The 21,024-nt window shown below is 43.3% G+C and overlaps 1 protein-coding gene across 1 annotated transcript; it reads right to left on the reverse strand.

The window, feature by feature from the left end:
- Window positions 1-6,489: 6,489 nt before the first annotated feature.
- On the reverse strand, window positions 6,490-15,976 carry HENMT1 (HEN methyltransferase 1). The gene is made up of 8 exons (XM_003990434.5): window positions 15,839-15,976; window positions 14,838-14,936; window positions 13,474-13,584; window positions 11,065-11,180; window positions 10,334-10,468; window positions 9,141-9,320; window positions 8,287-8,485; window positions 6,490-7,137 (listed from the first exon to the last, which is right to left on the reverse strand). Exons 2-8 carry the CDS (start codon window positions 14,859-14,861, stop codon window positions 6,712-6,714), a joined length of 1,191 nt encoding a protein of 396 aa, XP_003990483.2. The 5' UTR covers window positions 14,862-14,936; window positions 15,839-15,976; the 3' UTR covers window positions 6,490-6,711.
- Window positions 15,977-21,024: the final 5,048 nt, after the last annotated feature.

Raw genomic sequence — 21,024 nt, forward strand, 5'->3', positions numbered from 1 at the left:
TCCATCCCACATTACACAAAATGTAACAAAAATTCAGGAAAAATAAAAGATTTAACTATGGACATTCCTCAAATCAATGACATCTCCATATGGGCCCACCAGACAAGGAAATGTTAGAGACCTTCCTGCATGAATTACTTTAGACCCCATTCCTATGTACTTTTAACTCCTAGTTCTCCTTAACCATTTTTTTTAATTTTTTAAAATGTTTATTTTTGAGAGAGAGAGAGAGACAGAGCATGAGCAGGGGAGGGGCAGAGAGAGAGACACAGAATCCAAAGCAGGCTTTAGGCTCTGAGCTGTCAGCACAGAATGGAGCCACCCAGGCACCCCTCTCCTTAACCATTTCTTAAACTGACTTCACCACTACATCTTTAAACCATTTAGCAGTGATTTCCAAGTAGCATTGCAAAAAACTTAAAGTTATTTTATAGCTTATTTATATTGGGGAGTTCTTGAGTGCAGTTACTTTTAAATGGGAAAAGTGTGCCACCTTGTGGTATTTAAATTCAGTGATTCAGTTCAACTCTCCCAAAGTGACCCTGTGTCTGCCCTTCTTTCCCAATACAACATGGAATTTAGACAAAGAAAAACTACACTAAATTTTTTCAGTACTAACTTTTTTTAAAATTTTTTTAACGTTTATTTATTTTTGATACAGAGAGAGACAGAGCATGAACAGGGGAGGGGAAGAGAGAGAGGGAGACACAGAATCCGAAGCAGGCTCCAGGCTCTGAGCTGTCAGCACAGAGCCCGACGCGGGGCTCGAACTCACGGACTGTGAAATCATGACCTGAGCCGAAGTCGGACGCTTAACCGACCAAGCCACCCAGGCGCCCCACTACTAACTTTTTTTTAATGTTTGTTTATTTTTTGAGAAAGAGCGCAAGCAGGGTAAGGGGAGAGAAAGAGGGAAACACAGAATCCGAAGCAGGCTCCAGGCTGTCTGTCAGCACAGAGCCCAACATGGGGCTTGAATTCATGAACCAAGTGATCATGACCCAAGCTGAAGTCGAATGTTTAACCAACTGAGCCACCAGGCGCCCCCACTACTAATTTTTAAGTATTCTTTCCTTTCAACATGGGGCTTAAACTTACAACCCCTGAGATCAAACAACTGAGCCAGGCAGCTGCCCCTTTTCAGTACAAATTTTACATAATGTGATATACTTGCAAAAAAATAAGCATTACAGACTTTGCTTAAATTGGGTAAAATTACTTTCCTTCAGTTTGGAATTAAAAGATTCTGTCAGCTCAGTTCATGAGGATCCCTACCAAAAAGGAGTGGATGGTCAGCATGATAAATGGCTTCCAGAGGGATGAGGCTAGACAAAGATAGCGGAATAACAGCCTATCCAACAAAAGCAAAATTTCTGATTGGATCGAAGCCAAGGTGTGGAAGTAGGAATGCAGTGTTTCTGGAAAAGCCAATAAAAGGATCAGACCCTAATTTGACTACTTCCAGCTAGGGTCCTGACAGGAGGATGAGAAGCAGAGAGAACTGCAGTGATGCAGTAGTATGCACAGTTTCACAGGCACAGGGAGAACCCAACAAATGGGCATAGAGCGCTGACAGGTAACTTTCAAAACATGTATAAAAGGTGTGTTAACTTGGGAATGCAAGCTGGTGCATTCACTCTGGAAAACAGTATGGAGGTTCCTCAAAAAACTAAAAATGGAACTACCCTACGACCCAGCAGTTGCAGTACTAGGCATTTATCCACGGGATACAGGTGTGCTGTTTCGAAGGGACACATGCACCCCAGTGTTTATAGCAGCACTATCAACAATAGCCAAAGTATGGAAAGAGCCCAAATGTCCATCGATGGATGAATGGATAAAGAAGACGGGGATATATATACAATGGAGTATTACTCAGCAATCAAAAAGAATGAAATCTTGCCATCTGCAACTACGTGGATGGAACTGGAGGGTATTATGCTAAGTGAAATTAGTCAGAGAAAGACAAAAATCATGTGACTTCACTCTTATGAGAACTTTAAGAGACAAAACAGATGAACATGAGGGAAGGGAAACAAAAATAATATAAAAACAGGGAGGGGAACAAAACAAAAGAGACTCATAAAAATGGAGAACAAACTGAGGGTTGCTGGAGGGGTTGTGGGAGGGGGGATGGGCTAAATGGGTAAGGGGCATTAAGGAATCTACTCCTGAAATCATTGTTGCACTACATGCTAACTAACTTGGATGTAAATTAAAATATAAATTTTTAAAAATTTTAAAAAGTATATTGCATGCTTCATACAGTCTTCAAAAACTAGTTGCACAAGAGGTGAAACTAACATTTACCATACAGACTTAGACTTCTGACTCCTACCAGCTTGTTTTGCTAGATCAACAATACCCATAAGTGTTCCCTGTTTTGGGATATCCCCAAAGATATGTGTCCTATAGATAATAAAGGATGTCAGTCATAGTTAACATCTGGCATCCTTGAACATCGTACCTTGCACCATGCTCCTCCCTGATCTGTCAGCAGCTAAATGCACAGGACCCATGTAACAAGGTGCTTTTGTTGTCATCTAGCTGAGGAAATTACATTTGGAATTATTCCTTGGTAGGGGTACCTGGGTGGCTCAGTAGGTTAGGCATCTGACTTTGCTCAGGTCATGATCTCACAGTTCATGAGTTCAAGTCTCAAATTGGGTAAGCTCAAGTCCAGCATCGGGTGAGCCCACTTCTTTCTCTCCCTCCCTCCCTCTTTCTCTCTGTCTCTCAAAAAAAAAAAAAAAAACAAAAAAAAAACATAACAACAACAACAAAAAAACTCTAGGAATTTATTCCTTGACAATCAGCAACAGAACTGAGAGCCCAAGGGGCTGACAGAAGTACTTCAAAGAGAGCTCAAGTGCAGGATATGATGTACCTAAGACTGGAAGTGAGAGAACAGAGGAGGGTGAGGAGCAGCAGGGGACAGCATGTGAGCTGAGCCTCAAGGAGCTGTCAGCGCACTTTTATATCTCAACTGCATGGAAACAGAATGCATGCAAACCAAACTTGAAGACAGAGTGCCTTGAGAACTTACACTTGGAGACAAACTTTCACTCAGATCAAGGGCCAGGGTGTTCCAATACTTTGTAACCCATTTCACACCTACTCTGGGAGGTGAACTGTGGTCTTGACAACTCTCCCTCTTAAGAAAAAATCTGCAGATAAAATGGTCTCCAGCAGAACCACATTTTTTTTTATTGCCATTCAGTGCAGTGAAATTCCTTGGAGCAAAGTCATCTGAAATGTTTCGAGGCCTCTATATTTACAAAACCCTGGGGTCCATTCAAAGGGTTTTCCTAGAAAAAGGAACAACCATTCCCACAAAAAAAGTCACTGGTTCTTGCAACACTGGAATCTGTGTGTATTCTCAGTTAATTGAAGAAACCTAAGAACTTTTGATAGTTGTCCCTAGGGAGTGAAATGGGGGTATGCAAACTGTTGACATTTTTTTTTTGTCCTAATAATCAGTCTAGATTTTTTTAGCATGAACTTGCATTACTGTTCATGTTTTGTACCATCTATGTGTAATCATTCTTTTTAATGAATTTATAAAATACATTGCTAATGATAAAGGAAGCTGCATCAAAAAAATAGTTATTACCATTTACATACGGGGGGGCACCTGGGTGGCTCAGTTGGCTATGCGTCTGACAAGATCTCATGGTTCATGAGATCAGAGCCCCAAGTTGGGCTCCAGGCTGATGGTGCACACCCTACTTGGGATTCTCTCTCTCTCTCTCTCTCTCTCTCTCTCTCTCTCTCTCTCTGCCCCTCCCCCACAATAAACTTAAAAAAGGGGAGGGGTGGCAGCTAATACACAGCTCACCAAATGAGAAAAAAAGCCATTCATAGCAAGACATGATTCTTATGTAAAGAGACATTTTTAGACAAAAATTTTAAAATTGCCTTCATGTCCCCTTTTCTTGGGAAGCTCCTAGAAAACCATTTTCAGAAATACAGAATAGGGATGAAGGGAGGTGGCCATCCAGCACTGCCCCTGCCCCCCGGGGTGGTGGGTTTTACAAGAACGAGGGAATGCCCTAGGATGGGGTAGTAAAGGGAGAGCAGGTGTAACAGAGGTAGTGGTTGGAGAGGATTAGGCTTCTCATCTGAGCAGCTCCCCACATTCAATTACCTGTGAGTCCTCTCAAATCTGGCCTGAAGTATATACAACTCATGCTGTATGCGGAGCAAATTCTCTACATAGAAGTTAATAGGGTTGCCACTTTTTAAAAATGGTTGAGAGTGAGCTAGAATGGGGAAGGTGCAGGGAGAAGGGGACAGAGAATCCAAAGCTGGCTCTGCACTGACAGCAGAGAGCCTGACGTGGGGCTCAAACCACGGATGGACATGAGCTCATGGCCTGAGCCAAAGTCAGATGCTCAACTGACCTGAGCCACCCAGGTGCCCCACCACTGTTTTTTAGTCAGGTATTTGATGGTTGTCTCAGAAAGAACCTTAAAGAAGGACTGTTCACCTTCTAGACCTGCAACATGCATTGATGTGAGAACTGACTAGCCAGATACAAGAATGAGCCTTATTACTGAACAGATACTGAAGTTACCTAACATCCCTAAGATTAACACAGCTGCCTTATAAAGGAACATTTCTCTGGGCCAGGCACAGTCTTCTTAGTGCTTACAAGAACTCTGTGAAGCAGTTCGTTGCTCCCGGCATACACGCAAGTGGGCCACAAATTCCCTTAGCAAACCTGACTTTGGCTGCTTTTACAGCAGTACGAAAGCAGGTCCCTACTTGGTTTTGTCCCTTTAGAAAGATCTCATTTCTGTGCTGCAGAAGGTTGGAGTAGCTTTGTTTTAAAAAACAAAAAACTGCAAACTATTGGCAACATCAAGCAGCTGCCTTTTTAGTAAGTATTTCAGTGGAACACCACATGCACTTGTTTGCATGTTATGTCTGGCTGCTATTCCACTTCAACTCCCGGAGAGCTCAGTAGTTGCAAGGTTGCAAAGATTTGCTGTCCCTGCAAGAACATCTGCTGACCCCTGGCTTAGAGCATTAACAGAAGCTTTCCATGTGCAGAGAAAGGCCTCTATCAAAATAGAAGGTAAAGACCAATTTCATGAAGAATGTAGGTGCCGCTGTTACCAAGACATGGGGGAGCCCTGGGAAGACTGTAGCTCCATCACCCATAGCAGCCATGAGTTTTCAGGTGATGAAGCTTGAACAGTGATCAATTAGCCTGGAGGACAACAGGATAAAGCGTTGGCCTTGGGGTTAAGATGTTGGCTCTAACACAGATGAGAAGGAAACCCTAGGGTGAAAGTCAGGCAGAGGCCTAGAAAGGGGAGGACAGACAGGGCCTTTTGTGTGGGTAGGGGAGGGCAGCAAAGGTAAATCTATTGGTACTATGCATTCAAGAGGGAAAAATCAGTAAGAAAAAAAGGGGGTAGGGGACTGATGGAGCAGTCTATATTTAAGAACAACTGGTTAACAGTGGTTACGGTGATCACCAGATGCCTGGGGGGGGGGGGGGGGGGGGCGGGGCTCAGTTGGGCATCTGACCCAATTTTGGCTCGGGTCACCATTTCACAGTATTGTGAGTTCAAGACCCGTGGTATGGAGCCTCCTTGGGATTCTCTCTCCGAATAATTTTTTTTTTAAGTGTTTTAATTTTAAAAAAATAGGAGTGGTTACAGTGATCGGATTCTCTTCTAGAATCCCTTCTTTCCCTCCCTGCCTTCACCAAATCTACTTTCCATCTACTTATTAACCCTTCAAAAAGGCTTGAAAAATCTGCCCCAGCCTGCCATTCCCAGCACCAACACTGCACAGCCAGTCTCTCCCAGGTTAGTTGAAGATATGCCCGTTGTGGCAGAGTTGCCACAATGTCCTTTCTGTCCTTGTCCCTTCACAGGAGTGTCACGTGGGCATACGCCCTCCCAGAATATCAGACTACACCTCCCAGCTTTCCCAGGTGGTAAAGGAGGACTTCAATCCGCTCAACAAGAGCCTAACAGTGTAGAACTTTACCCAAAAGCTGGCACATGCTCTTTGCCCCTTTTCCTTTTTCTCCCGACTTGGAATATGCAAGTGGAAGCTAAAACATCCCCAAGGGGCATCAGAACAGGAAGGTGGATGAATTAAGTCCCTTTGGTGGTAGAGCTGCCCTGTGTGGGCAACTTACACCCTACACCCCTCCCTATACTTCAGAAAGTAGTGTCTCATTTAGACCATTTCTCCCCATTGTGTGAAACTCTATTTCTCTCCCAATGGAGACCACTACCCCAATTCTAACCAGAAAACTACCTGAAGAGGATGATGCTCTAAAACTGGACAGGGCTTCTGAGGCTTCTCTTCCCTTCAAACACCCACTGCCCTCCCCACCCCCACCCCGTCTTGTGTTTTATCTAAGTATTACAGGTCAGAATTTAGGCCAAAGGAGGTAGGGAATCCTAAGAAGATTTTAAAGTTACTCTTATTCCCTGGGAAAAGCTTTAAACATTGATAACTCAATTTATTTTTAAAAATTTTAATGTCACATCAACATGGGTCTAACAAAAAAACCTGAACACGCACACTGTGAACTTACACCATCCACCCAAAAAAGCATTTAAAAAAACACGTAACGAGGTTAATATCAAAATTAAGCTACCTATGTTATGACTATAATTTTCTAAATGAGCCTAACTATCCTTAAAATCATGAATTTTAAGACATAAAGATAGCTCCCGCTCACTAACGGTAATCGTGAGGGTAATCGTAAGGGTCCAAGTCGATCTGCACTGAAGTATGAGCTCTGTTCAGTCGCATTGGAATTCCTTCAGCAAGGAGTGTTCTCAGCGTGGACACATCAGCAACCAAGCGGTTCACCTTCGGATAACCAATAAGTCTTTTCAGGGGTACGTAAAACCTCTTTCCCACAGAGTAGGGTTTGGGGGACTTCTCTATTTGGGCAACTTGGGCATCGGTGAGGAATAATCCGGGCCGTCTGACCAAGCCACTGTCAGTGTCTTCTTCTGACTCGGGTTCACTGGATTCCTTTCTCTTCATAATCCAGACATACTTCCGTCTTATGGCTTCGACTTCTTTTAACACCTCCGTACACAATACAAACAGGAGGAAGTGTTTTTGCTGTAAACTCGGGAATGAGGCTGTAAAAACCTGAAGGCAAATCAAAATGCCACAGTATAATGGGAATCAAACTACTGACAGACATTATCTGATCTGCTTTTAAAAATTCTAATTATCAAGATCAAAGTCACAAAAGCCACCACCAAGTCACACTATTCACAAATTCACACTAACCCAATGTTCCTGTACTTGATATTAGAGGGGAAAAGGCAAAGAAAAATTGTTAAAAGGGAAATGTGTTGGGGCGCCTGGGTGGCTCAGTCGGTTGAGCGGCTGACTTCGGCTCAGGTCATGATCTCACAGTCTGTGAGTTCGAGCCCCGCGTCGGGCTCTGTGCTGACAGCTCGGAGCCTGGAGCCTGCTTCAAATTCTGTGTCTCCCTCTCTCTGACCCTCCCCTGCTCATGCTCTGTCTCTCTCTGTCTCAAAAATAAATAAACGCTGGGGCGCCTGGGTGGCGCAGTCGGTTAAGCGTCCGACTTCAGCCAGGTCACGATCTCGCGGTCCGTGAGTTCGAGCCCCGCGTCGGGCTCTGGGCTGATGGCTCAGAGCCTGGAGGCTGTTTCCGATTCTGTGTCTCCCTCTCTCTCTGCCCCTCCCCCGTTCATGCTCTGTCTCTCTCTGTCCCAAAAATAAATAAACGTTGGAAAAAAAATTTAAAAAAAAAGCTAAAAAAAAAAAATAAAAATAAATAAACGTTAAAAAAAATTAAAAAAAAAAAAAAGGGAAATGTGTTGTTTATTCTTCACCATTCCTCCTGAACCCAACCAAAAGGGTCTAAGAAGCTTAAGCTTAGAGGCTCAGCTGCCAACAGTCATTTCCTGAGCCACGCTGTGGAGGAAGTCTGCTGGCATTCCTCTTTCCTGCTGCTGATCCTGACAGATTACAATGGGGGGGCGGGGGGGGGGGGGGTAGCTGGCCCAACCGCTTGGAAGCTTTCTAGGATTCCAGATCTTTCTCTGTGGTGTGCATTGAGATATGGCAAAAGGCCAGGTGGTCTCCGGGACTGCAGTAGACCAACTCTGACACCATTTGTGAGCATGAAGGATCTTCCTAGGGTCAATCTCAAAATAAGGTCATTTACACTTATCTCTACAGTGGGGACTCTGTACCCACTATAATTAACCATCCTAATCTATGTGCTTTTTGCCCCGGTAGCTACCTCACAAAGAATACTCACAACTTGATAAGCATGTTCCTCTGGCTCTGAAACGCGGGATCCAGTTGGTTTTGCCAGGATCCAGCTGCCAGGATCTGGTTGCTTTTTCTTGAAGATCCCTATCTGGGTACAGTATCCAACATGCTTAGCCCATGGTGGTGGAGCACCCACACCAGTAAACTCTACAGTGTAACTATAGAGTTTTGCCACATTTGAAGCCCTGAAATCACAAGAAACCATCTTCTGAAACTTAGAGGTTCTGTTAAAGAATCTCCACTAGAATAGAGCGTAAATACAACTAAAATACTTTTGTTGCAAATTCTTACAGCACCAGATAGTGCCAAATCACAGGTTTTGCTTACTTCTGAGGGGCTTTAGGATAATGAGTGTCAGTTTCCAAGTGATCACAATGACAGAAAGGGAAAGTTACGGAGAATTTAGGAGTAAATAAGACCATGATGACTACAGTCCCAACACCTGTTAGGGTTTGCAGTTATGCCGGAAACATGACCACCCTTCAAGCTCCTGGGAGGAAACACCCCTGCACATGAGGGCATGAAGCACATCTTCACCTCCCCACACCCTGTTCTGTTTCCTCCACACAGATACTCCTAATGTTCTCATATAAAAAAGCACCTGGTGCACCCCATTTTTCCACGCTTGCCTGTGGGACATAAAAAATAAACTCCATTTTTTTTGCTGAAATATGCTGGTCCCTTTAGGATCTTATTAATTGCTAAGCTGCATCCTGGGAATTTTATTATGATAAAATAATTTCAGTAATGTATAGGGGTCAAGATTGACTTCATAGTACTTTAAACTCCTGTGGGGTCCCCCACCCCCCAAAAAAACAAAGAAGCACTTTATGAAATCACCAGTGTTGAAACTGCGTTTGGTTCCACTCAAACTTGTGATCTGAATTTCTAAAGGTCGATGCTGGAAACAGGGGATTGAAATCTGAGTTTGGTGTGCTGATGACAACCATGCCTGGAGAAAAGTACCCAAATACGACTTCGGGAAACTTGGCCAGATCTTCTGAATCCAAATGTTCTATTCTGAAATGGTTAACGGGAAGGACAGAATGAAGTTCTCTTGCAATTATTTTCCTAGTTGATTTAGCAAACACTTTCTATCTCTACACTGATTTATCCCCTCTCTGAATATATAATAGTACTTACATGACCTAAAAATCAACTATTCATATAGTCTCACTCTGCCCATCAGCCATGTTGCCCGCTCCCTGGCAGGATGCAAATACAACCACTTCTGTGGTAGACCAACCAGGACAGTGAATGTGTAATGAGAAAACAGACAAATTTAGACACCGGGATGAATAGCCAAGTGCCAGAGACTACATGTGAAGTCTGCAGCACCAACAATGAACAATGGATTCAAGCATGCAAGGGGAGACTGGCAAGCTCCCCAGGAGCCCTGCAGGGCCATAACCAGAATGTCTTAAATAAGTTGTGGGCTTCAGCAGCAGATCCCAGTAGAGTTGTCTACCCACACCCAAGGACAAGATCAACTGCCAATACAGGCAGCCAGTAGGAACATATACCTTGACTGGGGGAGTTATCAAAATTAGCATCACTGGGGAGAGACAAATGGACGTTGGGCCTCTGTGAATGGAAGCCCGGAGAAGGACCCAAATACCGTTCTACAGTATTCCAGGAAGGCATAATCACCAAGAGCCAAAACATGAGTATTCTTATTAAAAGTGAGGTGAGGGGGACTCATTATTTAACACCCCTGCTTTTAAATACATTCTGAATTTGGGGCAAAAGGCTATGATGGGTAAAACCTACCCTTAAATAATTCAGAAAAGGGTAGGGGAGAAAATTGATAGGTGAATCTGCATAAAGGGTGATCCTGGCACTGCTTGCAGCTTACCTGTAAATTTGAAATTTCTGAATTAAAGCCCCAAAACATGCTAGTAAAAAGCCAGTCCAAACTGTCAAGAATATACTTTACAAATCTGAATTAAGAGGACTTAAGTCTAGTTAGGACACTAATTTACGGAGATTAATTCACATTTTTCTAATAACTTCAACACAGTAAGAATACTTACAATTCAATACATGTTATCAAGTCAAATCCAAGCAAGCGGGAGTCTTTCTCTACAGCAGAGCCACGATACAAGACAATACTCAAATCTAGGTCCCTAGGATCTAAATGATCCCCTATTGACGGAGACAACTTATCACTGCAAAAATATAGAAGGAACATTTGAACACTCTAATTTAGAATATCTCACCAGCTATAAATCTGATCTTTTGATGATTATCTCCCTATATCAGTTTTCCATGACTTGATGTATTAAGCATAGGGATAACTTCCTCTCAAAATTGGCCAATGAGAACAAGATTTTGAATATGGCTGTTGCTCAATATTTTTGGTCTTCCCACTCCCTTTGGATCAGTGATTTCAAATTTTTGTTCTGTAGAGGAAAAACATTCCTGAAAAAATGTGTACAAGAGAGAGACCAGAGAGCTGCTCTGCCTTGAATTAAATTAAAAGACCTGGGGCAACTTAAATCCTCTGTAATGAGTTGCCTTGGGGTCCAGCATTAAAGAAATTAGATTTAGGGGAACATGGGAGGCTGGGTAAAGCATCCCACCCTTGGTTTCGGCTCAGGTCATGATCTCAGTTTGTGAGTTCAAGCTCCGTGTGGGACTCCACACAGTTCAGAGCCTGCCCGGGACCCTCTCCCCCTCTTCCCCTCCCCAACTCCCACTCTCTCAAAATAAAATAAACTTTTTAAAAAAAGAAAGAAATTTAAGATTTTGCCACTTGAATTACCTGTTCCAATCTAATAGACGATCCATGAGGGGATCTACTCCAACAAGTTCTTGAACACAACTATGGAATTTCAGCATGCATAAGAGTGTGGCGTTACCACACCCCAAGTCTGCAACCTACAGATGAAATAGAACATTGAAGACATAGCCAGAAGTCAAATATGACCAAAGCCTTTATAGGAAACTGGGTATTAGAAATAAATTACAATATAATAAACCACTATGCCAAGATCTTTTTTGGTAGAAAAAAGGTACACAAAAAGGAAATTAATCTGAGATATTAGATGGGTTGGCGGTGAGGCAGATTTGTGGATTGTTACAAGTAAATTCTAATTCAGGTGGAGTACCAAGAGCATCCTAGGGACACCACACATGGCAAGCTGGTACCCTATACAAACTTTATACCTCTGAGCTTCATAATTAACACAAAAAAAGGGTGCCTACCAAACATCAGGACAGAGCCTGATCTTTACCAGTGCTTTATAATTTATCCAGTCTTGTTAACCTATTCCCCTTATTGTGAATGTTATGTACTCTTAAATGGATTTTTTAATCATGCCCTAAAGTCTTCATTTACCACAGCTGTATCACCTAAATTTCTGATTGCCAATTTAGGAAAAGGAAATTAAGATAAAAATTTAATGACATTTAAAGGTACCCAATACCAAAGATACCCCAAATCAGCTTCTAGTGTAGCTAATTGGCTCTAACCCAGTCTAAAGGGGATATCTGGGGATTTGAACTATTTCTGGATACTCAGACAGAAAAGATTCCATATATCTTAAGATGCACAAAAAGGTTTCCAAAGGGTTTAAAAAACAGACTAAAGTTTACCTCAAAATTCATCCCGTTAGAAAACGAAGATTACATAAACTCTCCATTACAGAAGTTACCAGGATGCTTTCAAAAAAACCGCTAAGGGGGTGCCTGGGTGGCTCAGTCACAGTTGAATTCTTGAGCCCAGCATCAGGCTCTGTGCTCACTGCGTAGAGCCTGCTTTGGATCCTGTCTCCTGGGCCTCTCCCGCTCTCCGGGACTCTCTCAAAAATTAAGTTAAAAATATTTTTAAAAAAACAAACAAAAAGCCACTAATTCTCCTCTGGAAAAGGGGAATACAACTATACTTTAGTAATAAAGGCACATTTAGGGGAGCCTGGGTGGCAGGCTCTGTGCTGACAATGGAGAGACTGCTTGGGATTCTCTCCCTCTCTCAGCCTCTACCCCACTCAGGCTCTCTCCCCCTCTCCTGCCCCTCCCCTGCTCACTCTCAAAATATTTTTCTAACGCTTGAGGGTGAGAGAGCAGGTGAGCAGGGGATCTGCAGAAAGAGGGAGAGAGAATCCCAAGCAGGCTCTATGCCGTCAGCACAGAGCCTGGTGTGGGGCTCAAACTCAGGAACCTTGTGAGATCATGACCTGAGCTGAAATCAAGAGTCAGATGCTTATCCTATTGAACCTCCAGGCACCTCTCTCAATATAAACTTTAAAAAATAAGGCATATTCAACCTATACTCAGTCCTCAAATGTGTTTGACTGCAAAATCATTTCCTTCAATGTTTTAGGTAAACCACAATGTTGTGCCCTGGCCACAATCAGTAATTTTCTTTTCTGAAGCAGGCACACCTACGGGGGAGAAGGGTTACATAGCAAGCACTTAAAAAACCTAATCCCAGAGAGCAAATTACAGTCTTAGCAGCTTTAAACTGTGCTTCTATAGTATACCCAATTTCTTGTTAGCCCAACTAGCTAAAGCTTTTCTTCCCACACACGCCTTAACTTGAAGGCAGCCTCTACTCAAGGATTCCCTCCTAGAAAACAGGATAGCCTCAGGGGAATTAAATTGTACCCACCCTTTTATCCCACTTCCCCACACCCAGTTTTTATACAAAAACCTTTTTTCCCAACTACTGGGATACCGGTTGATCTTACAGTCAGGGTTCTCCCTATTGCCCTAATCCCTTTCCTTCCCTTGTAACAAATCTTTGAATATTCTAAACACACTTGCTAAATCCTTAAGTTTTTTCCTATTTTTTGACTACACATAAGACCCTCTTCAGTGTTTGAAAAGAGAAATACTGGGGCGCCTAGGTGGCTCAAGTCATGATCTTCCAGCACAAAGTGTGCTTGGGATTCTCTGCCCTTCCCCCACTCGCACTCTTTTCAAAATAGATTTTTTAATGATTATTTTGAGACAGAGATAGAGGGCGAGCAGGGGAGGAGCAAAGAGAGGGAGAGAAAGAATTCCAAGCAGGCTCCACAAGTCAGCACAGAACCTGACGTGGGGCTTGAACTCACAAACCATGAGATCATGACCTAAGCTGAAATCAAGAGTCAGATACCCAAATGACTAAGCCACTCAGGCACCCCAAAATAGATAAACTTTTATTTTAAAATAAAGGAAAAATACCTACCTTCTTTGGTTTATATTGATTGACTATATCTTTAACAAAGAAGTATCTTTGTTTGTATAACGGAGGTCTGAACTCGATCACGTTCTTGCGTGGAACAGTGCTGCGCTGAAACTTTAAACAAAAAAAAAAAAGTGTTCTCAATCATGCCCAACTTCAGGAACTCCACAAGGAAAAACCAGCTTAATTTCCCCAGTCACTTTGTAGAATACCTTGGCCTTTCAACCACTATGTGATACTGCATTTCCTCTCCAGTTCATCTAAGCCTTCTCCTATTTTTTGAGAATCTGGCTTTATGCTTTCCTAGAGTTTAGTCTGCCGAAAGCAAAATTCCTAATGAATGCATTTAATAACAATAAAGTCTCCTAGCCACAAGGGACCTATAGTGGAGTGAACTGCCAAGACTGGAGACAGGAGACTGACAAAGACTTCTTGACCCAACTGAAGTCAGGCTCCTTAAAACCTCTTCTAACTAGGCCTTGACTAGTCTTTGCTTATTAGCCCAGTTTTTACTAAGTCAATTGAGACAAAAATTCCCTACCCTAAATAGCTTATTAAACTCTTATCAGATCAAATTCCTCACCACTTTTGTAATCTGATCCCCCTGGGCTGCCTTAATCCCGATTCCTGTTAAATCTTAGCAAGACCCTGACACCCTTGTGGTCTTCATAAACTATAAATCCCATAGGCTATAAATCACAAACTGTTGAATATAGGAGTTAAACCCAAATCCACCTCCCCTACCTACTGTCATGTTTATTTCAGTCCTTGAAAAGCCTTCCTTTTTCATCGAGTTGTATTAATCACTTCTACAAGTGCCAGAATTTCTTTAACATGAGGAATGATTAATCATAATATCTGGATTAATCCAGAATAAATGCAAACATTTTTGAAGTAGGCTTCACGCCCAGCACAGAGCCCAATGTGCGGTTTGAACTCACAGTCCTGAGATCGAGGGTGGCATGTTCTACCGACTAAGCCAGCCAGGCACCCCAAATTGCTTTCAATCACTTGCTTACACGTGGCCAAAATCAAATTTCTTCAGACAAAAAAATGCCTCAATTCATCGGGCTCTGCGCTGAGAGGAACCTGCTCTGGATTCTGTCTCCCTCTCTCTGCCTCTCTCCCAGTAGCTCTCAAAAATATACATTTTTTAAAGATGTGTCTAATGTAGATTTTAACTTACCAGAAATTATTCCACTTCAGATACACCAATGTGAAATTTCATCTCTGTAGATTCTTATTCAATCCCAACCAACACCCTGGGAAATGTTAGGGACTAAATCTGATGGATTTTACTTCTAACTACCTCACAATACCTCTCAGGGAGATAACTCACACAAGTAGGTTGAGAAAAGCAGCATTACCTCTTCCATGCTGTTTTTTTCCATTTTGTTTCCAAGTTTGAAGCTTCGTTGAGACAAAAAGATTTCTCCTTCAAGTTCTATGAATCAGCAATGACTCTTCTGTAAACACAAAATATTAGTTCTCATAAAGAGGAGCCTGGACAAGAAAGAACTGTATTAATCGACAAGGACAGGGAGTGGGGTGCCTGGGTGGCTCAGTCAGTTAAGTGTCTGACTTCAGCTCAGATCATGGTCTTGTGGTTTTTGAGTTCAAGACCGGCATTGGGCTCTGTGCTGACAGTTCAGAGCCTGGAGCCTGCTTCAGATTCTGTGTCTCCCTCTCTCTCTGCCCTTCCCCCATTCACATCCTGTCTCTCAAAAATAAACATTTTTAAAAAAAATAATCTAAGTTTTAAAAAAAAGGCAAGGAAAGGGAGAAAGCAGGCTTCCTCCCTTCTCTTTACATATTACCATTTAATCCACAGAATTTACTGAGTATGGTTTCGGGTAAGAAACAAGCACAGAAAGCCCAAGTGACTTCACTAGGACAAATCTGGCTAAATGCAGTAACACCCATTCTTCCCAGTTCCTGTTAAAGTTGATACAACCTGAACAATCCTATCAGTTGTGACTATTTCATTAAAGCCCTCAACTTCACAATTTTTAGGTAGGTTCCACAACCAACATGGGGCTTGAACTCCGGACCCTAAGATCAAGAGTCCCATGCTCCACCAACTGAGCCAGCCAGGCACCCGTCTCCCCTGAATTTCTTTCAAGCACTTGCTCACACATGACCAAAATCAAAACTGGGGCGGGGGAGGGGGGAGGGGGAAAAACTAAACGCTTCAACATCTATCCAATTTAGATGGACTTGAAACTAAATTTTGGTTCTCATCCTAAAACGTAAGCATGTCAATCACCTCACTTTTCAGTTATTCACTAAGTCCTATCTCAAGCCACCCCCAACCCCACGCGACCCAATGCCAAAGTCTGCATAGGGCACGATACCCACTACGTCCTACCTCCGCATAAGGAGCTCGACCGCAGAAAAGCAAAGCGCAGAAAACACTGTGTGGGTCCGCCGCGCCGCCACTGTATTTATTTAACTTCGGGCCCCGCCCCCGAGCCTCCGCTAGCGCCGCCTCGCCGCGGGGCGTTGCCCGCCGGGGCCACACCTGCACCGCCCACACCTGCGCCGCCGGCTCTGCCGCGGTACTCCCTAATCTTCAGGGTAGGTGGCGCTCGCGGGCCCCGCGCCCTGCCCTGTTCCTCTCCGGGCTCCAGGTTCCAAAGCGTTGGTTTTGCGTCTCTAAACGGCCGCTGTAGCGCATGTCCCGAGGCCATTTTCTAGCCTTCCCTCGGAACCTCTGTGGAGACCACTGTTACCGCCACGCCCCGCACTGGCGCGCGACCTCGACCAGCCCCGGCCCTCCAGGAGCCGAGACTGTTGAGTCGAGGCGGCGGCGCCCCAGGCGCGTCTGCGGGCCGCGAGCGGGGCGGCGGGCTCCGGCGGCTGTTGGGTTCCTGGCTCTCCCCGTTCGCAGCAAAGAACAGAAAACGGTCCCCGGCAGCGGAAGGCAGCAAGGTGAGCGGCCAGGCGGAGCGCGAGCCGGCCAGCGGCTTGTGTCCGATTCAGCCGCCTCTCCGAGCCTCACAACAGTCCCCAGGGGCCTGGAGAGGACTCTGGGCTGAGTAAAGTTGGTCCAATAACATCTAAGCCCAGAAGAACGTTCTTTCAGCCCCCAAACCTCCAACTGGTAATTTACGCATGCTGGGGATGCAACTGTATGATCTCCTAGAAAAGTTACTGTATCCTGTCCTTCTCCTGCCAGACATTTAACCTGACACTTTATAATCGGTTATTTCTTTATTGTATGTGATGGAAGGGTTTAAGGAGGCGGAGGGGAGAGATGCGAAGCCGCCGCCTTTGGGAAAAAAATTTTTTTCTCCATTTTAAAAGACTCAAAAGCTGGTGTTTACCAATGAATTAATAATCCCCTGATATATCATAAATTATATATTAGAACTGTACTTTCAAACAACACCTACAATATGCAAAGGACGGTGCTAACGGTTTTGGAATATCACAAGGTTAGATTACACAATCTTTGTTTTTGGTGTTTTGAGGGGTCTAGTCTCATAGTAAAAAGCATATAACTCAAGCTTCACTGTTTGAGAGGTTCCTATTGTCCTGGGGTTAAAACTGCAATGTGAACACACTGTCTTCATTAGAGGAACATATTCCTTATTACAGAATGTATAATTTAAACAGAACCGTACAGGGGCTCCTGGTGGCTCAGTCGGTTGGGCAGCTGACTCGTGCACAGGTCATGATCTCACAGCTCATGAGTTCGAGCCTGCCCGCCGCACTACCCACCCCCCCACCCCCACCCCAGCCCCGCCGCAGGGCTCTGTGCCGATGGCTTGGAGCCTGGAGTCTCCTTCTGTCTCTGCCCCTCCCCTGTTCACACTCTGTCTCTGTCTCTGTCTCAAAAATAAATAAACATTAAAAAAAATTTTTTTTAAACAGAACCTTACAAGTTAATGAGTGAATTCCATTTCTGGGTATTTTTAAATTAATTAAACAAGGAGGCCGTTAGACTGAGATGACTCTAGTGCCTTGGCAGCCCAACATAAGCAAACCTAAACCTCTAAGTGTCTCAAGGTTAAAACATGGAAACCTAAGAATGTCCAAGGGCAAACAGATCTCTAGGCTTTCCCAAATAAGGTAATTGGTTAAGCTGTAACCAGTCAAATAATTTCCCTGCTTTGCTTTGGCATCTTCCTTATACAGGTCTTTCGTCTAGTTCCTGACGGTGGTTACGACCTACCTGATCTGAATTAATCTTTTCAAATTCCTAAAAATGTCAATATGCTTCAGTTTACCTATGAACAGTGTATATGCAAAAGAATTGAAAACAGAGACTTGAACAGATATTTCTACACCAATATTCACAGCAGTATTTAGAGTAGCAAAAGGTAGAAACAACCCTAATGCCCATCAATAAACAAAAGTCGCATATATATGGAATGAGATATTGTTCAGCCCTTAAAAGGAAGGAAATTCTAACTTACTACAATATGGTTGAACCTTTAAGACATTATGCTAAGTGAAATAAGCCAGTCACAAAAGGACAAATACTGGAAGGGGGCAAGGGAACAAGGAAAAATAATTTTCAGTAGCACACTTTAATGGATATCAGATTTCAGTCCTGTTCATTGTCTTTGAGGTTTTGTTATCTACCTGCAAATGACTGGATCTTGAATTTTTCTAGTTTGCTCCAATATCTGACTCTCTAACATTATCAGTTTTCTCCCATCCTTCTGACTTGGAATCAGTAATAACACAAAGTGTCCTTTTCCAAAAGCCCTGAAAGCCAAAGCTGGTTAATTTGATATGAATTCCATGGAAGTCACCACAACACTTCATGTATGGACAACCTTTGTGCCTTGTTATATGGGCCAAACCAGAACGTTCACTAGAACACCTGGTGACATCACCAGAGACATTCACACTGCATCCCAGGAAAATCTATGGTCACCACTGCCTCTCCTCAGTCTGACTGAAGATGCTTCAAGTCCAGCATCTAGAAATCTTCTCAATTAACTGCCCCTTTGCACCCAAAAACTCACTTTGTAGTCTATCCCATAACTTCTGTTTTTCTTTTACTGGGGGACCTGGGTGGCTCAGTCAGTTAAGCACTCTGACTTCTGCTCAGGTCATGATCCCACAGTTCATGAGTTAGAGCCCCACGTCGAGATCTGTGCTGACAGCTCAGAGCCTGGAGCCTGTCTCCCTTGTTATCTGCTCCTCCCCCGATCATGTGCTGTTTCTGTCTCTCTCTCTCTCTCTCAAAAATAAATATTTTTTAAAAATTAAAAAAAATTTTTTTTAATAAATGCCTCTTATTAAATCCTGATTGCTTGTTCCATATGGCCTAACTTTGGGATCTCACCTGCAACACCACTTCATGAAATGAGGCACAACTTTAACTTAACTGACTTATTCTCAGGGTTAAGAGAGTGGCTCAATAAGGGGCTCCTGGGTGGCTCAGTCGGCTGAGCATCCAACTTTAGCTCAGGTTATGATCTCATGGTTCTTGAGTTTGAGCCCCACATCAGACTCACTACTGTCAACGCAAAGCCCTTAAAAGGGATCCTCTGTCCTCCTTTCTCTGTGCCGTTCCCTCTCTCAAAAATAAACATTTAAGGAGGACCTGGGTGGCTCGGGTCCTTGAGTTTGAGCCCTGCATCAGGCGCTGTGCTGACAGCTCAGAGCTTAGGGACTGCTTCGGATTCTATGTCTCCCTCTCTCTCTGCCTCTCTCTCTCTGTCTAAAAAATAAACATTAAAAAAATGCAAAAAAAAAAAATCACCCTTGTTTACTGTGCTTTTCCTGGTAACCTCCCATAACTGGCCTCCCCCAATACCCCTACCCCAACATCTTTCTTTTATCTTTATTGAAGATGGGATTTAAAGGCCTGGTTTGGGCTTTCTCTGGGAGTTACTCATTCTTCCCAGGTATCTCCCATGTATACACGAGGTATGCATGTTAATAAACTTGTCTGTTTTTCTCTTCTTAATCTATCTTTTAAGTAATCTCTATACCCTATGTGGGGCTCAAACTCCTAACCCCAAGATCAAGAGCCACATGCTTCACTAACTGAGCCAGCCAGGGGCCCCTTAATATGTTTTTTATTACAGAGGTCTCAGCCAAAAACTCAGAGGGATAGAGGGAACATTATTTTTCCTCCCCTTCAAGATGAGCCCATTTATATAAGACACTTAAGGTAGTCAAACTCATAAAGACAGAAAAGTAGAATGGTGGTTGCCAGGGGCTGGGGGGAAGAAGGAATGGAGTGTTGTTGTTTAATGGATACAGAGTTCAGTTTGGGATGGTGGAAAAGTTCTGTAGATGGGTGGTGAAGTGATGGTTGCACAACAATATCAATATACTTAATGCCACTGAACCATATATTTAAAATGGTAAGTTTTAGGGCACCTGGGTGGCTCATTCAGTTGGGTGGCTGACTCTTGATTTCCACTCAAGTCATGATCTCATGGTTCATGAGTTCGAGGATCATATTGGGCTCAGCACTCACAGGGAGGAGCCAGCTTCTGATTCTGTCTCTCCTTCTCTCTGCCCCCCCCCCCCACTTGTGTGTCCTCTCTCTTTCTGTCTCTCTCTCTCTCTCTCTCTCTCAAAAGTAAATAAATGTTTAAAATTTTTTAAATAAGATGGTAAGTTTCAGCATAACAGACTTGTTGAATCAATATAAACTGGGAAAAAATTTTTCAGTGTTATATTTTACCACAATTTTAAAATATTTAAAGAATTTAAGTTAATGGCCTGTACAGGATTCCTGGATCTAGAGTTTTTGCCTTAACCTGCTAGCCAGCTCATTTATGAACTTGAATTCTCATGTCCAGCTCCCTCTCCAAATTTGCCTATTTCATCATTTTCCTGATCTCCTACTCTCAGTCTGAAAATCCTCCTTGGCTCTGTCCGTTTCCACCCCTCCCACGTTTGGACAATCACCAGATCTTGACTTCTTCAAGCTGTCAGTTGCATCTGTTCCTTCCCATGGCCAATACCTTAGCTTACTCTTTGTCATCTTCTTTTTTCACTGTACCTCATCTTAACTTCTGCCCCCAGATTCTGAGTCCCACTGAGATACAGACCATGCTCTACGCTTTCAGAATGAGTTTAAGTCAAATAGGCCAAATAGATCTCTCTCCACCACCCCTCTTCCCTTTCTCTTTACCCTGCATTGTTTTTTGCCTCAGCACTTAATTGCCATTTGATAGCCTAGTATTTGTTCACTTGCTTATTGTCTGTTTCCTCCCCCTGGAATGTTAGCTACTAGAGACTTGGTTTTGTTAGCTGTTGTATCTGCAGTGGCTAGAGCACTGTCTACCTGGCATGTAGCAGGCCCTCAGTAAACAGTGTTTGTTTGGATAAGTTAAAGAATGATTAGATTTGATGCCTTTTGTCTGTTGCTACTTATTATTATTATAAAATAAAGTCTTGGACTTTGGCCAACTAAGAGGAGGTCTCTGGGTGAACGCATTCACATCTATAACAAGGGTTTCAATAATAAATTCTACATAAGTGTGTGTGTGTGTGCTTTTATCTTTTTTAAGTGTTTATATTTGAGAGAGAGCGCAAGTCAGGGAGGGGCAGAAAGAGAGGGGGATGGAGGATCTG

This window comes from Felis catus, chromosome C1, assembly GCF_018350175.1.
Source record: "Felis catus isolate Fca126 chromosome C1, F.catus_Fca126_mat1.0, whole genome shotgun sequence".
Classification (NCBI taxonomy): Eukaryota; Metazoa; Chordata; class Mammalia; order Carnivora; family Felidae; genus Felis; species Felis catus.

Bases quoted from the DNA above. Each gene is read 5' to 3' on its own strand.
- HENMT1 (XM_003990434.5), bottom strand. From the start codon at position 14,861: ATGGAAAAAAACAGCATGGAAGAG. The intron at 13,585-14,837 runs GTAATGCTGCTT...TTTTGTTTAAAG, and splicing joins AAAAAAACAGCATGGAAGAG to TTTCAGCGCAGCACTGTTCC. The intron at 10,469-11,064 runs GTAATTCAAGTG...ATATTTTTGCAG, and splicing joins CGTCTATTAGATTGGAACAG to TGATAAGTTGTCTCCGTCAA.